Source organism: Clarias gariepinus, chromosome 11 (assembly GCF_024256425.1).
Source record: "Clarias gariepinus isolate MV-2021 ecotype Netherlands chromosome 11, CGAR_prim_01v2, whole genome shotgun sequence".
NCBI classification, from domain to species: domain Eukaryota; kingdom Metazoa; phylum Chordata; class Actinopteri; order Siluriformes; family Clariidae; genus Clarias; species Clarias gariepinus.
Genome location: NC_071110.1, coordinates 2,647,710 through 2,670,894, shown reverse-complemented (window position 1 = coordinate 2,670,894; position 23,185 = coordinate 2,647,710). Strand labels below are relative to the sequence as shown.

Sequence of the window (23,185 nt, the reverse complement as noted above, 5' to 3'; positions counted from 1 at the left end):
TAGAGTTTCCCGTCTCTCTGTGTTTCTCCTGGATGTGAGGACGCACCCAGCTTCACTGTCAATCAACATCTCTCATTTGATGGAGTGAGGAAATCTCTCTCAGATCTGAAAAAACGAGTCGAGGAAATCTGTGAGGAGGAATTCAACAAAATCCGTCCACAAGGTAAACAAGCAAACATCACAGTAAAGAGAGACATAAAATTTATCTAATGGATAAAGTCACATAATATTAGCATTAGCCTTGTTAATTAAATTAAAATAAATTTATCAGACAACAACAACAGAAATGAAAAATGTCCATAAAATTCCATGTCATATTTTTTTCTCCATTTTATTTCCTAGCTGCAGCAGTTCAGATATTACCTCCACAAATGGAAAGCAGAGAGGGTTTTAGGCAATGTAAGTGTAACAATGACTGTGTTTTACACACTGTGTAAACATCTAATGAATTATATTTAATATGTAAAATATTTTATGTAGAGTTGAATAATTAGGACAGGAACAGATGCACATGTCTCACACATTTATTATAAATTCTAAAATTGAGAATTACATTTATCTCATTAATACAACTGAGCAATTGAGAGCTAAGAGCATTTGGTGCCGTGATTTAAACCCAAACTTTCCAATTAGTAGACCAACAGCACCGAGCTACCACATCACATTAATATCTAACTTGTGGACATTTTTATTGTTTTAGATTTTAGATTTTTGACTCTGGATCCCAACACAGCATACGGTCATCTCATTCTGTCTGAGAAGAACAGATCAGTGACACTCAGTAAGACAAGACAGCAATACTCAGATCATCCAGAGAGATTTGACTCCTGGGCTCAGGTGTTGTGTAAAGAGAGTGTGTGTGGACGCTGTTACTGGGAGGTGGAGTGGAATGGTAGGTTAGTGGCCATATCAGTCTCATATAAAGAGATCATCAGGAAAGGACGGGAAAACAACCTTTTTGGACGCAATAGTCATTCCTGGAGTCTGGAGTGTTTTCCTTCACATGGCTGTTTCCACCACAACAAAAGTAAGACTGAGCTCCGAGGTCCAGCGTCCTCCAGAATAGGAGTGTATGTGGATCACAGTGCAGGAACTCTGTCCTTTTACAACGTCTCTGACATAGGGCTGACTCTCCTCCACAGAGTCCACACCACATTCACTCAACCTCTGTACGCCGGGTTCTGTTTAGGTAAAATCTCAAGTCTAAGGTTATGTGACTTAAAATAAACGTTTAGTTAAAGGGTTTACAAAAATTTTTATTAATGTTTCAGATTCAATTTGGTCCTAAGATGTGTGCATAAAATTAATCACATTATTATTATTATTATTATTATTATTACATAATATGTACATACACACATCATGTAAATTAATGTAAAAGCAATACAGGCTTTTTTTAAAGTGGTCTTTTTGTAGGTCAACATACACTTTTAAATGGATTTCAAGTTTCATGCACATGTACATTTTCTGGGGCAAAATTACACATACATGTATGTGTACATACAGGGTCAACTTTTTTATCGAAAGCGCATGTAGTATTTGCCCTTATATACTAATATATACCCTTAGCAACCTTCTCATTAGTAGATACTTAAGGTCACCCTTTCCAAGCTTCTGGCTGCATATGTGCCCAGTTGCCTTGTTAGATTTAATAGAGTTCAGTTAAATATGTTGGTTTCCTGATTCAGACTTAATTTTAAAGCATGGTCCACAAGTTTTTAATAGGGTTACTGCTCTAAAAACTTAAAGTTCACCTGCTTTATCCATTCGACACCAAGCCATGTTGTATGTTTGGGGGCATTGTCACTGTTGGATCACTCAATTTTGTCCATCTTGTACGTGTCTATCTGATGATTTAAGGGTTTGCCGAAGAATTCTGAAGTTCTCCATCATATCCACCAGCAGTGTTGGAATTAATTTGGAAATGTAATAGCTGACAGATTACTGGTTACCTTGTTAAAATGTAATGTAGCTACAGTATTTCAATTACTTGATCAAAGTAATGTACCTTATTACAATTCTCTTTCCAGTTTGACATCAAGTATTTTAATGTTGACAGCATTTTCAATGCTCCTGAATACTGTTGAATTTCCAGCACTGAAACTTATATAACAAGCATGGCAAACCCGGGTTGCTTGGAGCAATGTACATTAATTTAACTGGCAAATGGGAAGTGATGCACCAGAAACAGTGCTGAAAATTTGAGCACATATTGTCAAATTAACAGAGCCTTTGTCCCGGTGGTATCCAGGACAATGGCAAAAGTAGTCGTTCCTGCTTTGCAAAAAGATTAAAAGATTAAAAAGCTTAATGCATGTTGTAGACTGCATAAAATATTTTGATTGAAAATAATATATCTGGATGTAACGCCTTTGTAATCAAAAACAATTTGATGAGCAACTCCAATTACATTTTTTCATTAATTTTATTTTGTTTAATTTGTTATTTATAACAATGTAATTTATTTAATAATTGTGTTATTCCTTAAGACACCTTAAGTTACTGTAAATTTAAATGAAAAGCCTAATATTGCCATAATATTCATGTTAATGTACATTGTCTATAAACCTCTGACTGTATTATTTTGAAATGCATCCATTCTAAAGGTTAATACAAAATGTTTTGAAATCAAACTATTAAACTGTATTATTTTTGCTATATACAGTTTTTTTCTCAGATCTGGAGTTATATTCCTGTATAGCTGCCATTGTTACACACCGTATACAAAAAACAAAAAAACAAAACTGAGCTGCATGCACTATAAGCTAATTTATTACACCCCAATAAAAAAATTTAATTTCTCATGAATGACAAGTATTACTTTTACTTTCTTAAAGACTGTTTCTTCTGAAATAATAAAATATACTCAAACATCTGTCTTTCTGTACTGTATGCAAAACTTATTTGCCTATCATACTCTCTCTCTCCCTCTCTCTCTCTCTCTCTCTCTCTCTCTCTCTCTCTATATATATATATATATATATATATATATATATATATATAGTCAAAGAGTATTCATAGCATATTGCACTATAGTCAATACTGCTAAAATATATTTATGCAGGATGGCCTAAAATTCAAGATACGTAAGCATTTTTATATAAATTTAATAAAATTTAATTTATATATCTATACATATATATAATTGATAGTAAAAATTTTTAAAATCAATTCGATCCAGACCTAACACCACTTATTCTTTTTCTTTAGACTCACCTACAGTCAGTTGTTAATCAGAATCTCCCTGAATCACTGCACTATATGTGGAATTCATGTCTGCCTGATTTAAACATTTTGATCAACTTTCTTGACCACCTCAGGACATCAGAACAAATTTTCAAAACTAAATTTAAAGAAAGTTTTTTTTGTTCCACACATTCAAGGAAAATTGAACTGTTATGTGATCATCAAACAACTATTTGGTCCTAAAGAAAATCCAGAAGGTAATATATGCTAGGAATTTATTTTACATGGGCCATTCAATTCAAAGTGAGAAAATTCCCTTTATTTCACTATATAATCCTGTTCTACATTAATGTACTTATCCCAGTGTTTCACTTGTGCTTGGATACCATCCAGGTAGAAAGTTTTCTCAGTACACTGGAGTCACAACCAGACTGTCTGCTTCAGATCTAAAATGCTGACCCCCCATGGACTTACTCATGTAAGTGCCCTAACATGTGGAAATGGCTTGGAGCGATATTGGATGTGGCAACAACTCCCAGCCAAGTTCCTTTAAATGTGCAAGTAGTGTGGAGAATGATTGTGTGTACAGTTCCCACAGACGGATATGTTCTGCATGGTGATGATGATGATATATCTGTCGATTTTGGTGGCGCTGAGCCACCTTGGCCTAAATCATAGGGCACAGATGTATGGCCTTCTTTGAAACGTTTGCACCGTTATTAACTTGAATAAACTTAAGTTAATAAATAATAAATAATAAACAATAAATAAATAATAAACTTTAATAAATAAGTAAATTATTTAAGTTAATTTATTATAAACATTAGTAAATTATTTTCTCTGATTTGTTCTGATTCAGTCTGAGATTCCTTCGTTAACATCTCTCATTTGATGGAGTGAGGAAATCTCTCTCAGATCTGAAAAAATGAGTCAAGGATATAATTTAACAAAAGCCTTTGACAAGGTAAACTACAGTTCTGCATCACAGTAAAGAGTCATAAAATTCATCTAACAGAAATAAGAAGGAACAAGACTGGCACGCACACACACACTTATTCACCCACTGCAGCAAGTTTGGGAATGCCAACTAGCCTAGTCTGCAGGTACCTGGAGAGACCCCACAAGCACGGGGAGAACATGCAAGCTCCATGCACACAGAGATGGGAATCAAACTTGGTCTGGAATCGAACCCGGACCCTGGAGGTGCAAGACGACAGTGCTAACCACTACACCAGCATGTCGTTCCAACAGTATTTACCAAACCCACAAACTAATCTCGGAGCCCATAAAAAATTATTCGAGGCCTTACATTCAATTTTGGATTTCTGACCCACCAAGATAGCGTTTATTTCATGTGTCCACCTGAGTTTTTAAACTGTTTTCATGTCATATTTCTGTCTCCACTTTATTTCCCAGCTGCAGCGGTTCCGATATTACCTTCACAGCTGGAAGGCAAAGAGGATTTTATGCAATGTACAGTAAACACTTTTTTACCTTATTAATATGTAAAATATTTTTTATAAAAATTTTGCACTAAGAGGACAGAAAATACAAAAAGCTGTCTCACACACATTTATCATATGTTCTGTGATTAAGGTTTTTTTTTATTTCACAGCTGACATTTATCTCAATCTCAATTGAACAAGCTTTGTTTAAACGCCCAGCAGTGGCAGCTTGATGCTGCGATGATTTGAACCCAAACGTTCTGTCCAATCGTCCAACATCACTAACCTACCACAACCAGTTATTTCTAACCTGTAAAAATTGTATTATTTTAGATTTCTGTTATCCTTTATCTGGATCCCAACCCAGCACATCATCACCTCATTCTGTCTAAGAAGAACAGATCAGTGACATGCAGTGAGACAAGACAGCAATACTCTGATCATCCAGAGAGATTTAGCTACTGGGAGTAGGTGTTGCGTAAAGAGTGTGTGTGTGTGGACGCTGTTACTGGGAGGTGGAGTGGAGTGGCGTTGTATCCATAACATTGTATCCAGTCTCATATAAAGAGATCAGTAGGAAAGGAGAGGATGACATCTTGTTTGAACACAGTAGTCAGTCCTGGAGTCTGGAGTGTTTTCCTTTACATGCCGGTTTCTGCCACAACAAAAGTAAGACAAAGTTCCAAAGTCCAGTGTCCTCCAGTATAGGAGTGTATGGATCACAGTGTAGGAACTCTGTCCTTTTACAGCGTCTCTGACACAATAAAGCTCCTTCACAGAGAATGCATCACATCCACTCAACTCTCAGAATATGTGACTCGAAATGAAACTTATGTCAAAGATTTACAAAAAATATAATCAAGGCATCTAATTAAATTTCACATAACACACAACAGAACCGCTTGATTTTGGCTTTGCCCCGTGTTATCCAGACAGAAGTTGTTTCTGCATGTTGAAAAGATTTAATGCATCTTAATGCACGATGTATTCTATATGTAAGATTTGTCTTACAGGTCTTTAAAGGTCATTGTAAGGTCTTTTTATTAGCAATTGAAAAAACAGCACTGTTTCTTGGAAAAGGACCTAAAATAATAAATTGAACGCCATTACATTCATGTCAATATAGAGTGTATGTTAACCTCTGGCTGTATTTTCATCTTTTCACCTACATTTCTATTGATTAATACCCTAAATAAATTACAGTTGTTTTCAAAAGAATAGCAGTGTGTTAAAAAAGTGAGTAAAGCTCCATATCCAAATAATAACTTTTCATTTAAATCACAGAAATGCATTGGACTCCCTGCACGTATTATTTTGAATCACAACACGAAGAAAAATGTTATAAATGGATTATTAGTTTACAGAAAGTGAAGAAAAACAAATATTAGTCTGTTAAAAAAACAGCAGTGTCATCATTCATCTTTACAAAGTGATGAATTTACAGTTTAAACAAAGATGCTTGAAGTTTAATCTTTCTTGCGCATCTCTAAACTAATATTTAGTTGTATAACCAGGTTTCTGAGAACTGTTTTACATCTGTGACAATCGTACTGCACGCCACAATTCCTCTGCATTTCTTGGTTTTGCCTCAGAAACAGCATTTTTATTGTCAGCCCAGAAGTTTTCTATTGGATTAAGGTCTGGGGATCGGGCTGCCACTCCATAACGTCAATCTTGTTGGTCTGGAACCAAGATGCTGCTCGCTTACTGGTGTGTTTGGGGTCGTTGTCTTGTTGAAACACCCATTTCAAGGGCATTTCCTCTTCGGCATAAGGCAACGTGACCTCTTTAAGTATTCTGATGTACTTAAATTGATCCATGATCCCTGAAATTTAATAAATAGGCCCAACACCATAGTACGAGAAGCATCCCCATATCATGATGCTTGTCCCTCCATGCTTTAGTGTCTTCACAGTGTACTGTGGCCTGAATTCAGTGTTTGGGGGCCTGACAAACTGTCTGTGGCCTCTAGACCCAAAAAGGACAATCTAGCTTTCATCAGTCCACAAAATATTGCGCAATTTCTCTTTAGGCCAGTCAGTGTGTTCTTTGGCGAACTGTAACCACTTCAGCACGTTTTTTTTTTTTCAACAATGGGACTTCTTGCCGATAGCTTGGCTTCACATAGCCGACTTCTAATAGTAACAGTACTGAAAGGTAACTTTAGGTGTTGTTCCTGCTGGAACTGATCATTGGCTGAGTCTTTGCCAATTTTGTTATTCTTCGATCCATTCGAATGGTAGTGTGTGTGTGTGTGTGTGTGTGTGTGTGTGTGTGTGTGTGTGGGAAGGTCATCCCACACAGTAGAAGAGATGAGGAAGTGTTATGGTAAGGCGAGAGAAGGGAGATGTTAATATAAATTTAAGCTAACTGGATTTGATTTGTGGGAAAGCAAATCACCTATCTTTTGTGGTGAAAATTAAATTAACAACTCTGAAGACTTGAAATAGTATCACAACAAGAGTAGCATTTTATTTAAACAGCACTGGACATCTCCGTTACACACACTTTCAAGAGAAAGGTAACACTCCCACCCACCTATCCCCACAGTGCCTTATATATCCTAATGAAGCAGGTGCTCGTGACATCGCATAAAACACATAATGTGACAAGCAACAGCAGGGCTGGTCCATGGTGATAAGCATATGTGGGTAGAGTAGCCAAAAAATTTACTTAATTAAGAGTAACTGTACTTCAAAACAATATTACTTAAGTAGAAGTGAAAAGTGGTCGTCCAAAATATTACTCAAGGTAGATTAAAAAAGTATTCGGTGAAAAGACTCATCAAGTACTGAGTAACTGGTAATATAAACTAATAAACTATTAATTCATTTTTACACACGTAGTACAGGATATACAGTATGTATATACATTGTTTGGCAGATAGAGAAGGCACCGCAGTATGATGCTGTATATAGCTTCTGCAAGCTAAACATGCTTTTTATATGATTCCTGGGATGCACATGTGCTGCCAGTTTGGGTTTGGTCATGTGACTACATATGGTTACTGTTATCGCGGCTGATTGGTTAAACGGAAGTCATGTGATTATTGTTACTGCATCTGATTGGTGAAACAGGCGCTAAATCTACTAGCGACATATGTAGAACAATTGGTTAGAAAAGTAACGAGTCGAGTGTAGCCGAGTGTAGGAGAGTAAGAGTAGCGTTTCTTCTTTACAAATCTACTCAAGTAAAAGTAAAAAGTATGGTGCAGTAAAACTACTCGTATAAGGACATTTTTTGAAAAAGTTACTCAAGTAAATGTAACGGAGTAGATGGGACTCGTTAACTACCCAACTACCCAAAATAATAATAATAACACTAGGTGGATGTCAGAGAAAAAAGCCATTTTTTGGGAGTGTCATCCTTGGGACTGGCACAATTTCTCCTGTGTTCTTCTCAGGTCCTGAATGTAGTGAATTCCATTTTTACTTTTATTTTTGAATAATAGGATGTCAAAAGTAGAGAAAAAAAGGATATCCATTTGTTTTGTTTTTTTTACACAGTTTTTCATATTTGATTTGACTTTTTTCTTAACGAACTGTGAGTTCACTTGAACAAATGAATCATAGAGAGATGTAAGGAGAAGAGGGAAAAAGACTTAGGACCAGGATAGGGACTTAAACGAAACAGATTATTATGGCTGTTATATTTGTCTCAGCTTTTCCTTTTTTATGGTCCCTTGTTTAAGTATGGTTCCCTTGTATAATTTGTTTAGTTATATCCTTATGAAGCTGCCTTTCATGTTTTGCCGTTTTTGTCTTACATTTTCTTGTTTTTTTTCTTTTTCACTTACAGTTTAAATGCTTCTGTAAACTTTTTTTTAATTTGCAGTATGTGGTAAGAAAAATCATTTAATTCAAAGTTTTATATGCCAAAAAGACAAAACCCCAACACCTTTACCTTAAAGCCTTAACTTCCTCCTGTTTTAAAGCCACGCCCAAGCTCTCTGACACACTGTACACACACACACACAACCAGGAAGCGTATTTCTGAGAAAACGAAACTCATAATCCTCAGAGTGGATGAGCTCTTAGATAAGCTGCATTCCCCCCTCTCTCTCTCTCTCTCTCTCTCTCTCATTGTCAGTGTATCAGTCCATAAAATGTCAGAGGCAGGTATTTCAGTAGATCAGGATCAGTTCAGCTGTCCAGTTTGTTTGGATCTCCTGAATGTTCCAGTGACTACTCCCTGTGGTCACAATTTCTGCAAGAAGTGTATTAATCGTTTCTGGGATGAGGAAAATCAGAAGAGAGTCTACAGCTGTCCCCAGTGTAGAGAGACTTTCACTCCAAGGCCTGATCTACGCAGGAACAACACGCTAGGTGAAATGGTGGAGAAACTGAAGAAGTCTGAACTCCAAGCTGCTTCTCCTGCTCACTGTTACGCTGGACCTGGAGATGTGGAGTGTGATTCCTGCACTGGGAGAAAACACAAAGCTGTTAATTCCTGCCTCGTGTGTCAGACCTCCTATTGTGAAGATCATCTTAAACCTCACTATCAGTCTCCTGCCTTTAAGAAGCACAAGTTAGTGGAAGCCTGTGCAGATCTCCAAGAGAAGATCTGCTCTCAGCATGATGAAGTAAAGGAGACTCACTGTCATACTGACCAAAGCTTCAACTTGTATTTGTGTACGATGGATAAACAAGCAGGCAACACATTTGGTTCAACCAGTATGGTGAGAACTTGTCTGTGATCTAATTTCTATTTATAATAAATGTTATGATAAATGAAATGATAAATTTAAGTTTAATTTGATATAACCTCATTATTTAATGAATAAGTGAATTTCTAGTTAGTATTAATGGATTGTTTGTAAGAAACTGTTAAATGACTGGCTTAAATCTGCTGTGTCAGGGTGAAACAGTGTCCAGAGAATTCAGGTTACATTGACGTGAAGCATTTACATTTACATTTAGGCATTTGGCAGACGCTCTTATCCAGAGTGACTTACAAAACTGTCACAAGAGCTCACATTGAAGTTGTCACATTGAATGAGTTTGAAGTTTTTGTCATTGGATAGATACGTACTGTACATCGGGTTACTAGGTTACCAACTAAGTGCCATCAATCAAACACAGATGGGAAAGAGATTTATGGTACTGAAGAAACAAATACGTCTTGAGTTGTTGATTAGGACAGTCAAAGACTCAGCTATACAGACATCTAGATGAAATTCATTCCACCACCTTGGAACTGAAAAGAGTCTGCATGAATGTCTTCTTTGAACCCTGAGAGATGGTTGGACCAGACGAACAGTGCTGGAGAATTGGAGAAAACATGGTGTGGTGCGTGATGTCATTGGAGCTGAGAGGTAAGTGGTTACTGGGCCATTTTTAGCTTGGTAGGATCAGGAACCAGGGTTTTAAATTTGATGCGGGCAGCTACAAGCCAGTGCAAGAAGCGGAAAAGTGGGGTAGTGTGGAAGAACTTTGGAAGGTTAAAAACATTTTGGATCAGCTGCATTGGACAAATATGTAGACAGAGGCAGACCTGCCAGGAGTGAGTTGCAGTGGTCCAGTCTTGAAATAACAAGAGACTGAACAAGCACCTGAGTAGCTTGTGAAGAAAGAAATTGGCTGATTCTCCTGATGTTGTAAAGAAAAAAATGACAAAAGCAAGTAAATTTAGCAATGTGTAGTGAAAATAACAGATAATTGGCCTCAGTTACACCAAGATTTCGGACAGTGGCTGAAGGAGTGATCTGATTGTTGTCCAGGGATATTGCAAGGTCTTAAACTGGGTTTGAGTCGCTAGGGATGAACAGCAGTTCAGTTTTACTCTGCTTGAGTTACACAGATGGTAACTCTGATGTGGTTTACTGTGTCAAATGCATCTGACAGGTCCAGGAGGATCAAAACAGATGATAGTTTAGCTGATCTAGCATCATGGAGATTCCTAGTGACTAAAAGAAGAGCAGTCTCTGTGAAATGTGCCACTGAATCCAGATTGGTTGAGATCATTAAAGTTGTAATGTAAGAGATAATAGACATAGTTTTAAAACTGTCCTTTCATGAATGTTAGAGCTAAAAGAGTCTGCTGGATCCAAGCAGGGTTTCTTGAGAATGGGAAAAAACCCTGCCTCTTTAAAAGGGAGAAAACCCACCCAGCATTGGGAGAACATGCAAACTCTACGCACACAGACCTGAGGCCAGAATCAAACCCAGAACCTGAAGGTGCAAGGTGACAGTGCTAACCACTATGCCATCATGCCACCTGAAAAGGTTCCTCTGCCCATAAAACAACCCCCTATTTTGACTTATGTAACACTTCCTATAGCTCATATCCAGACAAGTATACTGTACATTCAAACAGCTTGTGTCAGCTGGAACTTTTTTTTGCCTAACTGGAAAATGAGAACGCATACTTTCCTATCGTCAAAAATAATTTTTCCTTTAATTTATTTTAAACCTTAACAATTTGGACACTATTCTTCTTAAACCTAACAATGGAGAAAGGGCTTTGGGCACATTTAAACTATGGGAGAAATTGAGGACACAAAAATGTTTTTACAAACTGATCAATCTCTTGGTTGACTCTCTACATTTCTCTGGTAGCCTGTGAATGGTAACCAGATGCAATTATTGAGTACAATACAAAGATTTTTGTACAATCTTATTTGTAAAACTGAATATGGAGCAATGTAATGGCTCAAATGAAGCATGGTTGGGGCAGGATCGTTTCTTTACCAGGTTCCTTAGGTTCCTTAGGTAGGGAGTAAAGACATGAAAGCTTTAGAGTTCTGAGATGCTATTAAAGGGTGAAGTGAAAGCCTGAAGATAATGAGGCAAAGAATAAAGGTGAGATAGGTGCACAACCACTTCCTGTAGTTGCTTCAGTTGTTTAGGTCTAGGGTCAGCAACATTATCTGGCAATAAAATGAAGTTAGCTGATGACCTGAATGTACTAAATGACCAGGTTATCATATTTATGGAGTTTTTCTTACCTGACAGCATGGCCGTATTCCAGGGCTCAGACTGTAAAAAAATTATTGTGGGAGAATAAGGCATAATTTGATCTGATGAATGGGATACTATATAGTGCACAATGAAAAATTAGGGTGTACATTAGGGTGTACTTTTTGACCGACAGTGTATCAAAAACATATTTAAACAGCAGGTAAATAGAACATGAGTGAAATGAACATCTTCTGATGCAGAAATAAAATGTATTTAATTTGGCCTCAGGATGAACTAAAGGATGAGCAGATGCAATCACAACAGAAAGTGGATCAGGAGCTGGAACCGACAGTAGACTCTGTCAATGTGAGCGCGCACACACACACACACACACACACACATGCATATACTGTACAATATTTGGCTAAAAGTTTATGGAAGGTTCTTCAGTGTTCGTAATGAACATTTCAACTTAGAATTGTTACTTCTTGTTTTTATAATGAGCTCACCTATTCTTTAATGGCTTTCCACTAGATTTTGAGACTTATTTGTGTTTATTTAGCTTTCAAAAGATTAGTAGGTCTGGCAGATAGTCAACATCAATGTAACCCAAAGGTGTCCAGTGGGGTTAAAGTCATGGCTTTGTTCAAGACACTTGATTTTTTCCATACCAACCTTTACACACCATGGAGCTCAGTTTGTACACAGGACATTGTCATCAACTGTAAAATCCAACAAAAAAAGACATATACATTAATGTAATTGCCTTAAACCTTATGGCAACAGTTGGTGTGGTGGTCAGTTGTCCACATACTTTTGGCCATTTAGTGTACATTGACCAGTAGAGATTGTTCTTGCCATGTATTACAAGTGTCTTTGAGATTCATTCATTCATTTAATCCACTTTACTATAAAGAACCCCAGTGTCATATTGCTTTTATACAACAGTTCTACGCCAAAAAAGCTTCTGCAGGGTTTTGAGTCAAACATTGTCTAACTACAAACACTTTCTTTACTCCCTAGTGAAGTTATTTGATTTTGCTAATTAATTTGTAGACTCAAGAGAAGGTAGTGTCTCTTGTATATTCCCCCTAATTCAATTGCTGACTTGACAATTGCCAAATGTAAAAATATGTCAAATTTGTTCACATTGAATGTGATTCGTGGAATGCTGTTGCCTCCTACAATCAGAATTTAATTAATCAGTCAAACAGACGTACCTGTTGTATACAGTATGTGTTAAAAAATGGAAATATCCAGCATCCTTGCTCACACATTTAGTACTGTATACACACTATTGTGTGTTTCCTCTCTGTAGAGTTCCCCGTCTCTCTGTGTTTCTCCTGGATGTCAGGACTCACCCAGCTTTACTGTCAATCAACATCTCTTATTTGATGGAGAAAGGAAATCAATCTCAGATCTGAAAAAACAAGTCGAGGAAATCAGTGATGAGAAATCCAACAAAATCTATCCACAAGGTAAATAGGAAGAAAAACAGTAACAAGACAAGATAAAGTCACAAAGTATCAGTATTAGCCTCGTAAATGACATCAAGAGAAACCTTCCAGGTGAAACAAATTCAGTGGAGCTTAATTGCAAATCTACACACTTATCTAACTTAACATATGACAACATTATTATAAACATAAGATACGAACAAATAACATATTTTCACCCTCAGAACTGAAGAACAGAGAAGATTTTCTGCACTGTAAGTGAAACACACACACACACACACACACACACATACATTTTGACCGATTTTACCCTCTCACTGAGGTTAGGTAATTTTTAACATATTTCATATAGAGTATCACATGCATGTAGAAACACATACAGTGGAACCTTGGATTACGAGCATAATTTGTTCTGGAATGGCTCATATTTCAAAACACTAAAATCAAAGCAAATCTTCCTATAAGAAATAATAATAACTCAAATTATTCATTCTACAGCCCAAAAAATTAAATACTTAAAAATAATTAACACAAAATATAAAGTAAAAATAAAACAAAATAACCTGCACTTTACCTTTAAGTAAAAAAAAAAAACCAACAAATAAGTGTTTCCGTTTGTGCGGCAGGCAGAGCAGTGTTTCTGTGTAGAGCATAGTGTGTGTGTGAAAACGAGAGAAGGAGAGGGTGGGTGTGTGTGTTTGTGTGAAAGCGAAAGGAGGGGTGTGTGTGTAAAGGGGCACAGTGTCCAAAGACGCGCGCACACAGAAGCAAACGACAGGCTGATACAGAGAGGGAGAGAGAAAATGGATCTTTAACCCCTTCTAATGAGACTTTCTTTTGCTTTACACGCGCGCATACACGTGTGTTATAATAAACAGTACATGCACGCTGCACACACACACACACATACAAACACAAATTATAAGAGGTTTTATGTGCCACACGTGGTCACAGTGTTATAGTAAACGAGTACACGGGTGCACGGATACCAGTAACAGACGAGCACTAAGACCCAGCAGGGGAGACGATTACCCACAATTCCGTAGTGCAAGAGAGAAAAAAAAAACATTGGCACAGTTGTGACCACATGACACTCGGCATTAAAACAAGAAGCGCATGCGTGATACATGACACTCGGTACACATAAACCAAGATTTGCTAGTTTTTACAGTAAAAATTTATAAAAATTCTTTGCTCCTCTTACAGAACACTCGCAAAGCATGTTACTCGCAATCCGAGGTTCCACTGTACATGTGTCTCTTACACCCCTGTGTTATTATTCACAGATCAGTCATATGATTATAATCTTCTTACTTATCTTGCTTAGTTCTCCTTGTGCCACCAAAACAACTCTGAGTTGACCTCTGAAGGTTTGCTTTGGTAACTGGAACCAAGCTAATTCCTTAAGTCCTGTAAGTTGTGAGGTGATGTCTCCATGGATCTGACGTTTTTCCAGCACATCCCACAGACACTCAATTGGTCTAGTCATCAATCTCATTGGCATGTTCCTTAAAACATTCCATGAACAATGTTTGCAGTGCATTATTTTGCTAAAAGAACCCACTGCCATCCAGGAAAACCCTTTCCATGAAGGGCTGTACTGGTCTGCAACAATGTTTAGGTAGGTGGTACAGTACAAGTCAAAATAACATCCTTATGAATAGCAAAACCCAAGGCTTCCTAGCAAAAAAATTACCCAGAAAATCAGACCACCTCCACTGGCTTGCTTTCTTACCATTGTGCAACCTGGTGCCAGCTCTTCCATATGGGCTAGCCTTCGTGTCTCATGCACATCAGTAAACCTTGGCTCTTATCAAAGTTGTTCAGATTCTGACTATTGTCTATTTTTACTGTTTTAAAGCATCAACTATGACAACTAACTGTTTAATTGCTCTCTTGATAGATAATAATGTCATGAGATAAACTGTGGATTACCATCTAACCTATGGACATTTTATCGTTTTAGATTTCTGTTATTTGACTTTGGATCCCAACACAGCACATTGTCAACTCCTTCTGTCTGAGGAGAACAGAGCAGTAAAACATATTTTGACAAAACAGCGATACACACGTCACCAAGAGAGATTTGACTCCAGAACTCAGGTGTTGTGTAAGGAGAGTGTGTGTGGACGCTGTTACTGGGAAGTGGAGTGGAGCGTTTGTGTCTCCATATCAGTCTCATATAAAGAGATCTGCAGGAAAGGTGGAGGTAATAAGTGTGGGTTTGGCTATAACAGTCAGTCCTGGAGTCTGCGTTGTTCTTCTTCTTCTGTCTCTTTTTGGCACAACAATGTAAAGACTGAGGTCCAAGGACCAGCTTCTACAAGAATAGGAGTGTATGTGGATCACAATGCAGGAACTCTGTCCTTCTACAATGTCTCTGACACGATGAGGCTCCTCCACACAGTTCACACCACATTTACTCAGCCTCTGTACGCTGGGTTCAGGGTATGGTATAACTCAACCATGAGGTTATGTGATCCAAAATAAAATGATGATTTAAAAAAAATAAAATGTTTAAATAAAAATAAACTGAGATACCATATTTTAAGATGTATAGTTTTATACAATAGAATGGCATGTTTGTATACTCAAAACATAAATTATATATATATATTTTTTTTAACTGTATCTTTCTTATAGTTTTTTTAATTACTTAAATTGTTGGATGTTAAACATACTTTTTAACGATAAGCACTGTTAAAAGATTACAAAAACTTTACAATTTTTTGGACCCTTTTCTTATCAAGGGTCCAGTTAAGATATAATATATTCTGAAATTATTTATAAGCCCTTTACACCAATCTGGACAGATTGGGTTGGTCCATTGATCGGATTTTTTGGTCTTTAATTTAGACTGGTCTTTATTTCATCTGTTCACAACCTCAAATTCACTGCAAAAATAACAAAGAGGTAATACCCAATAATTATTTTATGTCTAAAAGATATCAAAAGACAAAAAGAAAAAGCTGAATGGAACATAAATGTCCTGAGCTTTTTGTGCAAAAGATGTCATTCAAGGATCGAACACATTATACCTTAATCTGCTGGTCATGGGATGGTTAAGTATATTTTAGACCTGAAATTTTTACTGCCCACAGGTCATGTTTGAGATGTTTCAAACTTGGAAATTGGAAACGATAAAACTTCCCACATTTCAAGTCATCTATCTATTAATTCATCTATCATTCATGATTCAATTATGTGGTTCAGTAAGAAAGAGATTAACAGAACAATGTTGAGAGACATATCTAAGACTTGCTCAAAAGGACTCACACTCAGTACCCACTCATAGTAATGATTGTATTTTTTTCTTCCTATTGTGTAAACTTCTCTATGTAAATGTTTTAACTGTGTAATGTTGCAGTGATTACCTTAACCAGTTATTTATTTACAACCATTTCAGTGATTATTTATTTACAACCATTTCAGTGATACACCACCATGCTACCTTGCACCTTGCACCTCCAGGGTCCGGGTTCGATTCCCGGCCAGGATCGAAGGTCGCGGGGACTTGGAGTCTCTCAGGAATCGCAGGGCACATGCACATACCATCTGTTTGCATGTTCTGCTTGGTGGGTTCCCTCCAGGTACTCCGGTTTCCTCCCACAGTCCCCAGTCCAAAGTTAGGTTAATTGACGTTCCCAAATTGCCCGTAGTGTGTGAATGTGTATACCTGCGTTATAAGTCGGGGTATAGAAGGTGAGTGAGTGTAAAACACATACAACTGTGGAGTACAATGATATTTTTTTCCCTAATAAGTCTTCAAGTAAGTCTCTTTATTTTAAAAAGTAGCTCACTGAAATGAAACAACTCTGCTATCTATATATTTTGTCTTAAACTTGAGCTTTAAAGACATGTTTAAAAAAAATCAATAGCATAGTTTCATATTTCATACTCATTTACTCTCTTTTGATAAAAGTGAAAAATTCTCTAAGTGGTTAAATGTAAAGTAAGTATAGTGTAAGATATACAGATGGCTGTACATTAATGTTAGTGAACAATGGCAATATGTTTAGATAGATATTGATAAGAAGTATGTAAGTATGTAAGATGGTAAGAAGTAAGTATCGGTCGTGTAAGCATTTCACTACATTTCGTACTGTGTATGACTGTGTATGTGACAAATAAAATTTGAATTTGAAGTTGCTCTCGTACAAACTGGAACTTACATTACAAGTGCCAGGACTGTCCCCTGGAGGGCGCTGTACACCCAATTAACCCAGTGTGTTTTCTTCCTTTTGTTTGGCATTGTAGTTTTGTTTATGATTATGTTTGTTACTATTATTATTAGAATCTTGTCTGGCGCTTCTGTATCCCCATACTGCTACTGTTTTTAATAGATTTCAGAAAGCAGGTTTGGTAAAAGCTCAGTGGTAGTTACTTGAAGATCTGGGTTTTCAGTTTCTAAACTCCAGTTCCACTGACCTTTTGGTCTCTCTAGCATCTTCAGCTCAATTTTAGTCCTGAATCACCATTACCCAAATATTTTTAAAATCAGCCTAAATTTCAGCCCATTCAGTTGTACAGTAGCATGAAGCACAGCATGAACAGGGTCCTAGTGCATAACTAATCACCCAAACACCCAGCATTTTGGCTGCTGGATGAGTGGATGTACTACTGGCATGTGAGAAAGAGCACATACCTCAAACCATACTCCCAGCATCTTTTTAACCATTTTTTATGTCAATATTCATAATTTGTTTGCTTTGTGAGTAAGAGTAGCTCTGCTTTACTCTTTTTTGACAAAAAGAATTGCTTGCCTACTGTATGAGGCTTTAGATATATGGTTCAAATAAAAAACCTTTATTGGAATGCTTTGAGCCTTGAGAATTCTCATAATTAAATAAATAAATTCATTAATTCATTTGGGATTAATAATTTGATCATTTCATTTGATTGGTATAAAAGTAGCATTATTTAATCTGATCCATGTTAGAGTTTCCAGGTGTGATTGGTGGCATAGATAGCACTTACAGTATAAATTACCCAGCACAGCTGAGTGTATGAAGGAGATTATGTGAATGGCAAGTCTTTCTACAGCATTAATGTGCAGCTAGGATTAAGCAGAAGTCAGCATTATAAATATTTCACAATAGGGAGCAAATAGCTAAATACTGTTCTGCTACTGTAAGGATATGATATACAGTATTACAGCATGCAGCTGGCATCATGAGCATGAAAGCAAACTGGAGCAAAAACAGCATGGTTTCATGTTCAGAAGGAATGGCCACACTTGTACTCAATGCTCCAGAGCTTAGGTATCAAATCGCCATCATTATTGCTTAATACACAGGGCATTTAAATTAAACTTTTGATTGTACAGAACAGTTCTGGCAGTAAAACCTTTCTTTATATATATATATACAAAGAAAGTTATATATATATATATAATTATTATTATTTTAAAAAAATTTCTGCCAAATTTAGGGAAGACATAATACCATCAGTCCCGAGAATGTTTGTAATGCTCATGTTAATTAACTAACCGATATTACACAACACAGGACTTTTTTCTCATCTGCTGGTATATGAATGGATGAACAGTCCAAAGTCCTGAATACTGTGTGAGTGTGGCCATGTTGGGTTGTTGTATCGGCCTCACCGGCCTTATGAGTCAGTCCAAGAGCATGATAATGATACTGTCCCAGTGAAGAGTAATCCAATGTTGATGTACTGTATCTTTAAAGAGACAGAAGGTTGGACAGTCTGAAACTGCACATCACGAGTATATAAACCACAATGGAGTGTTGGCTGTCTGTGTACTCATGGCTTCTCTTTAAACATGGTCAGCTGACCTCCTTTTATCACTGTGATTCCCCTTGTGATTTGGGGGGAAAGTCGTGTAACAGTAAAAATGCAGAATCAGAACAAAACTGCTTTTTATATGAAAACATTATAAAGAATACAACATCGTCTTAAAAATGATCGGCAGCTTTCCACTCTCAGTTTTGTTTTTAAAGCAGACAATGCCAAGAAAACCATACATTAAGGTTAAGAGGTTTAATGTCTATTTACTTCATATTTTACTTTACCCATATGTCTTTTTAAAATGTTTTGATTGATGTTATATGCAAAAATTTAATCAGGATGGGAATTAGTAATATTAGTAATATTTTTGTGTGGCTGGAACGGATTATGTGCATTTACATTATTTCCTATGGGAAAATGCGTTTCACTACAAATGTTAAGAACTCATCTCCAGGATAGATTAAATGCTGAGATATCACAGTACCCCACATCTACTTTCTGTAGGAACATTTTTTTGTGTGTGTGTTTGATGTAGGAAACTGTAGGTTTAACAAAGTAGTTCAGATGTAAACTTTTTATTCATGAAATTCTCTGACAACACATTGCTACATGCATACTTGAAAAATCTTTGTCAGGACAAAAAAGGCACAAAGTGTGCAAAGTCATTAGCTAGGGCATCATCAAAAACAGTATTAAAAGGCAACAAGTACTGCTCAACTCCTTAATAGTCTTGACAGTTTATTGAACACTGTAAGCTCAAACAATATATTTTGCACAGGCTTATGTATTTGAGCTGTATAATCTATGTAAACTGTATAATCGAGTATCTTTGTGGTAACAAGGTAATGGATATCTGTGCCTTAAAGACCAGCATTCCTAAAATGAATGGGCAATTTTCTGGCGGAAATAATAGAATTTGCCTGGATTACTGTATGCCTGGGCTTAAATATGTTGACCTAACCGCATTCCTCTGGTTTTGCATTCCGGTTTCTCATCAACAATCCTTTGAACTGATGCAATCTGTTATGAGTGCACATTTTCCAACTAATTATAGTAATAAATATGTGTGCAGGGGGATTTGCACAGAGAAACAGTTCCAGTTGCATGTGTAGACCTGCAATGTTTATACTGTAAGGCACTCCAACAGAATCTGATAATTATAAGATTACCCAGAGGTGGTCAGTAAATACTTTAAAGGTTTTCTATCCTTGTTTCATCCTGTGATCCCATTGTGCTACATTTTCTTTTCTCCAAGGTTTATAAGGGCTTTTGTTCTCGCGAGCACATTAATGTTAGCTAAACCTAATAAAGGGTTAATTATTGGGTCATCCTCATACCTCTCCTTTAGGCAACATTTATTGTTTAAATAAATTTAGGAAATATTTACAATGGCATACTTGTGAGCACAGTAATCATCCAAAGGCCTTGTAGCTTCATACCAAAAGTACTGTAGTAAGCTATTTCAGTAAGAGCTGTTTGCTAATAATAAATATCTCTTTATTGAACCCTGTTTTTTTTTTTCTATTACAGCTATATGTGACAAAGTTTGATGTTTTTTTCCTCTTGTGCTAAAATAAAGAGGGTAGAAGAGAATAAACTCACTGCTCGTATGTCTCCTTGACATCATCATATTTGCATACATGCTTGCTGATCTTACATTTGCTTTCCTAAGGAACTGGCTACAAAGCTAATGGTTTTTATTAGATCATGCATGTTGGAGTCACTGACAAACAACTATTTATTTATTTATTTATTTATTTATTTATTCATTTATATTATTTGTATAGCGCTTTTAACAATGGTCATTGCCCCAAAGCAGCTTTACAGAATCAAAAGAAATGTGTATGAAATATGAGAAAATGTGTATAAATCAGATGGTCCCTGATAAGCAAGCTGAGGGTGATGGTGGCAAGGAAAAACTCCCTGAGATGGCTGTAGGAAGAAACCTAGAGAGGAACCAGGCTCAACAGGAAACCCATCTTCATTTGGGTGATAAGGGATAGCAGGAATGGTTTTGCAGTCATTGTTAGGAGGCTGGAAGGCAGCTTCAGAGTTACTGTGTGATTAAAAAGCTTACTTCTTGCTGCATGTGGTATTAGGACGAGTACTTCTGTGTTGTCAGAATTAAGCAGAAGGAAGTCAATTAACATCCAGTCTCTTACAGTATGTAGATATGAACATATCTAAAAAGGGAGGTTTGATATCGGCCTGTAATTGGACACCTGACAAGGGTCAAGGTCGGGTTTCTTAATTAGTGGTTTACTAACTGCTAATATAAAAGGTTTTGGAAGATACCTAATGCTGAATGAAGAGTTAACTATTTTCAACAGGGGTTTTTGCATTGGTTCAAACATGTTCAAGTTGCCATCAAGTGAATGACATAAGAAGTTATTGCATGACATGAGTGATATTCGGTGACTTGACTTGGCTGCAGTTGCTAGATAGTTCAGGACTGGAATCATCATAGGACTCCTACAAGTCTACCTGAGCCTCCAATAACTACCTGGACTCCATATTTACATCAATTAACATTAACTGGTATGTTGAACTGCCTGCCAACTAACACACAGTATGACTGCAGATCAATCCCTGCTATCTGTTATCACCCAGATGAGGATGGGTTCCCTGTTGAGTCTGGTTCCTCTCAAGGTTTTTTCCTATTACCATCTCAGGGAGTTTTTCTTTGTCACTGTCGCCCTCGGCTTGCTTACCAGGGACTATCTGACCATTTTGATTCATACACATTCACATTCCATACAAACTTAAATAATTATTTTGATTGCATTAAGCTGCTTTGCGACAATGACAATTATTAAATTTTTTCAATTGAATTGAATTGAGATTCCAAGAATCCACAGAGATTCAACTTAATTTGAATCTTGGTTTGGGTCTAGCTGTAGGATGCCAATATGAAGATGAAAAAATGGTATTTATAACACAAAGCCCCATGATTCATAAACTTATCTAACATACCAGAAATATTTTCTCTAGATATAAGAATTCATCTATATTCACTTTTAATCACCATCTCGCATTCGATGGAGTGAGGAAATCTCACACAGATCTAAAATAAAAAAAAGTGCATTTATTGTCGATAAAGAACCAAAAGACACCGATGGCATCAAAATCAATTTATTATAAGATTTGACTCAATGTCAACCATTGTCAATGAAAAAAATAAGATATGAAATCTCTTTTATTTCTTTTATTCTGTATTTATCTATATGAATGTATGTATGTATACTGTATTAAAATGATCCTGGCAGCTAGACATACAGTAGCTGGAATGTTAATATGGTGGAATGCAACATCCGGTTATGTCACTGCAAACCCTCTTTAGGCTGTGCTATGCCAAATATGTGTTTGTGTACAAATCCATGAGATTTAAAAGGTGTGGTAAGCTCTTGTGATTATTATTATTATCCTTAAGTAGTGTCACTTGCAAAAATGCTCTCTCCATGTGACATGTTCCTTTGGCAATCTATTATCAAAAATAAGTTTAAGTGTACTAATAGTACACTTCTTTTAAACTAAAAATAAGTAAGTATACTTTCAGTTTACTTTTTATATACTTAGAGGTATCTCAGTCATTTGTTTTTATTCTCTATACTGCTTATCTTTTACTGTCACAAGAGGGCCGAAGCCTATTCCAGGGTATATCACAGGGTACACAATCACACTCATTCACTCATTTACACACTGTGGGCAATGTGGAAACACCAGCAGTGTTAAGGGGTGTTACTTAAAGTAACTAATTACATTACAAAATTACTGGCTTCAAAAAGTAATCAGTTACATTACAGCGTTACTTTCTGATACAAGTAACTAGTTCGAGTATTTTTCCTTTGCAGAAAATGAAAACTCTTTTGTCATTCCTCATGCATGTTGTTTTAGTCAAGACCTTTATAATTATTCTACCATCATCACTCAGTGAAGTTTGGCCCATAATCTGTTAACTACTAATACCCCTATCTCACCTGCTAATACCCCCATCTCACCTACTAATACCCCTGTCTCACCTACTAATACCCTATCTCACCTACTAATACCCCCATCTCACCTACTATTACCCCATCTCACCTACTAATACCCCCATCTCACCTACTAATACCCCATCTCACCTACTAATACCCCTCTCTTACCTACTAATACCCCTCTCTTACCTACTAATACCCCTATCTCATCTACTGATACCCCCATCTCACATACTGATACCCCTATCTCACCTACTGATACCCCCATCTCACATACTAATACCCCTCTCTCACCTACTAATACCCCTATCTTACCTACTAATACCCCCATCTCACCTACTAATACCCCTATCTCACCTACTAATACCCCCATCTCACCTACTATTACCCCATCTCACCTACTATTACCCCATCTCACCTACTAATACCCCCATCTGACCAACTAATACCACCATCCCACCTACTAATACCCC

The 23,185-nt window shown here is 36.7% G+C and overlaps 2 protein-coding genes across 3 annotated transcripts in view; both read left to right on the top strand.

Moving 5' to 3' along the window:
* The window catches only part of LOC128533678 (tripartite motif-containing protein 16-like), a 37,748-nt gene that overhangs the window by 5,306 nt on the left and 9,257 nt on the right, over positions 1 to 23,185 (top strand). The window contains exons 4-6 of one of the 2 annotated variants that reach the window (XM_053507968.1): positions 4 to 163; positions 343 to 399; positions 701 to 2,835. In XM_053507968.1, the coding sequence (XP_053363943.1) occupies positions 4 to 163; positions 343 to 399; positions 701 to 1,227 (744 nt within the window). In that variant the 3' untranslated portion in view covers positions 1,228 to 2,835. Of the gene's footprint in view, positions 1 to 3; positions 164 to 342; positions 400 to 700; positions 2,836 to 23,185 lie in introns of those variants that run through there. The other variant, XM_053507969.1, reaches the window with a different exon arrangement.
* On the top strand, positions 8,670 to 16,369 carry LOC128533684 (E3 ubiquitin-protein ligase TRIM11-like). The gene is made up of 5 exons (XM_053507974.1): positions 8,670 to 9,309; positions 11,819 to 11,896; positions 12,849 to 13,008; positions 13,212 to 13,241; positions 14,954 to 16,369. The coding sequence occupies exons 1-5, from the start codon at positions 8,737 to 8,739 to the stop codon at positions 15,475 to 15,477; spliced, it is 1,365 nt and encodes a 454-aa protein (XP_053363949.1). The 5' UTR covers positions 8,670 to 8,736; the 3' UTR covers positions 15,478 to 16,369.

Bases quoted from the DNA above. Each gene is read 5' to 3' on its own strand.
- LOC128533684 (XM_053507974.1), top strand. From the start codon at position 8,737: ATGTCAGAGGCAGGTATTTCAGTAGATCAGGATCAGTTCAGCTGTCCA. The intron at 9,310-11,818 runs GTGAGAACTTGT...ATTTGGCCTCAG, and splicing joins CATTTGGTTCAACCAGTATG to GATGAACTAAAGGATGAGCA. The intron at 11,897-12,848 runs GTGAGCGCGCAC...TCCTCTCTGTAG, and splicing joins CGACAGTAGACTCTGTCAAT to AGTTCCCCGTCTCTCTGTGT.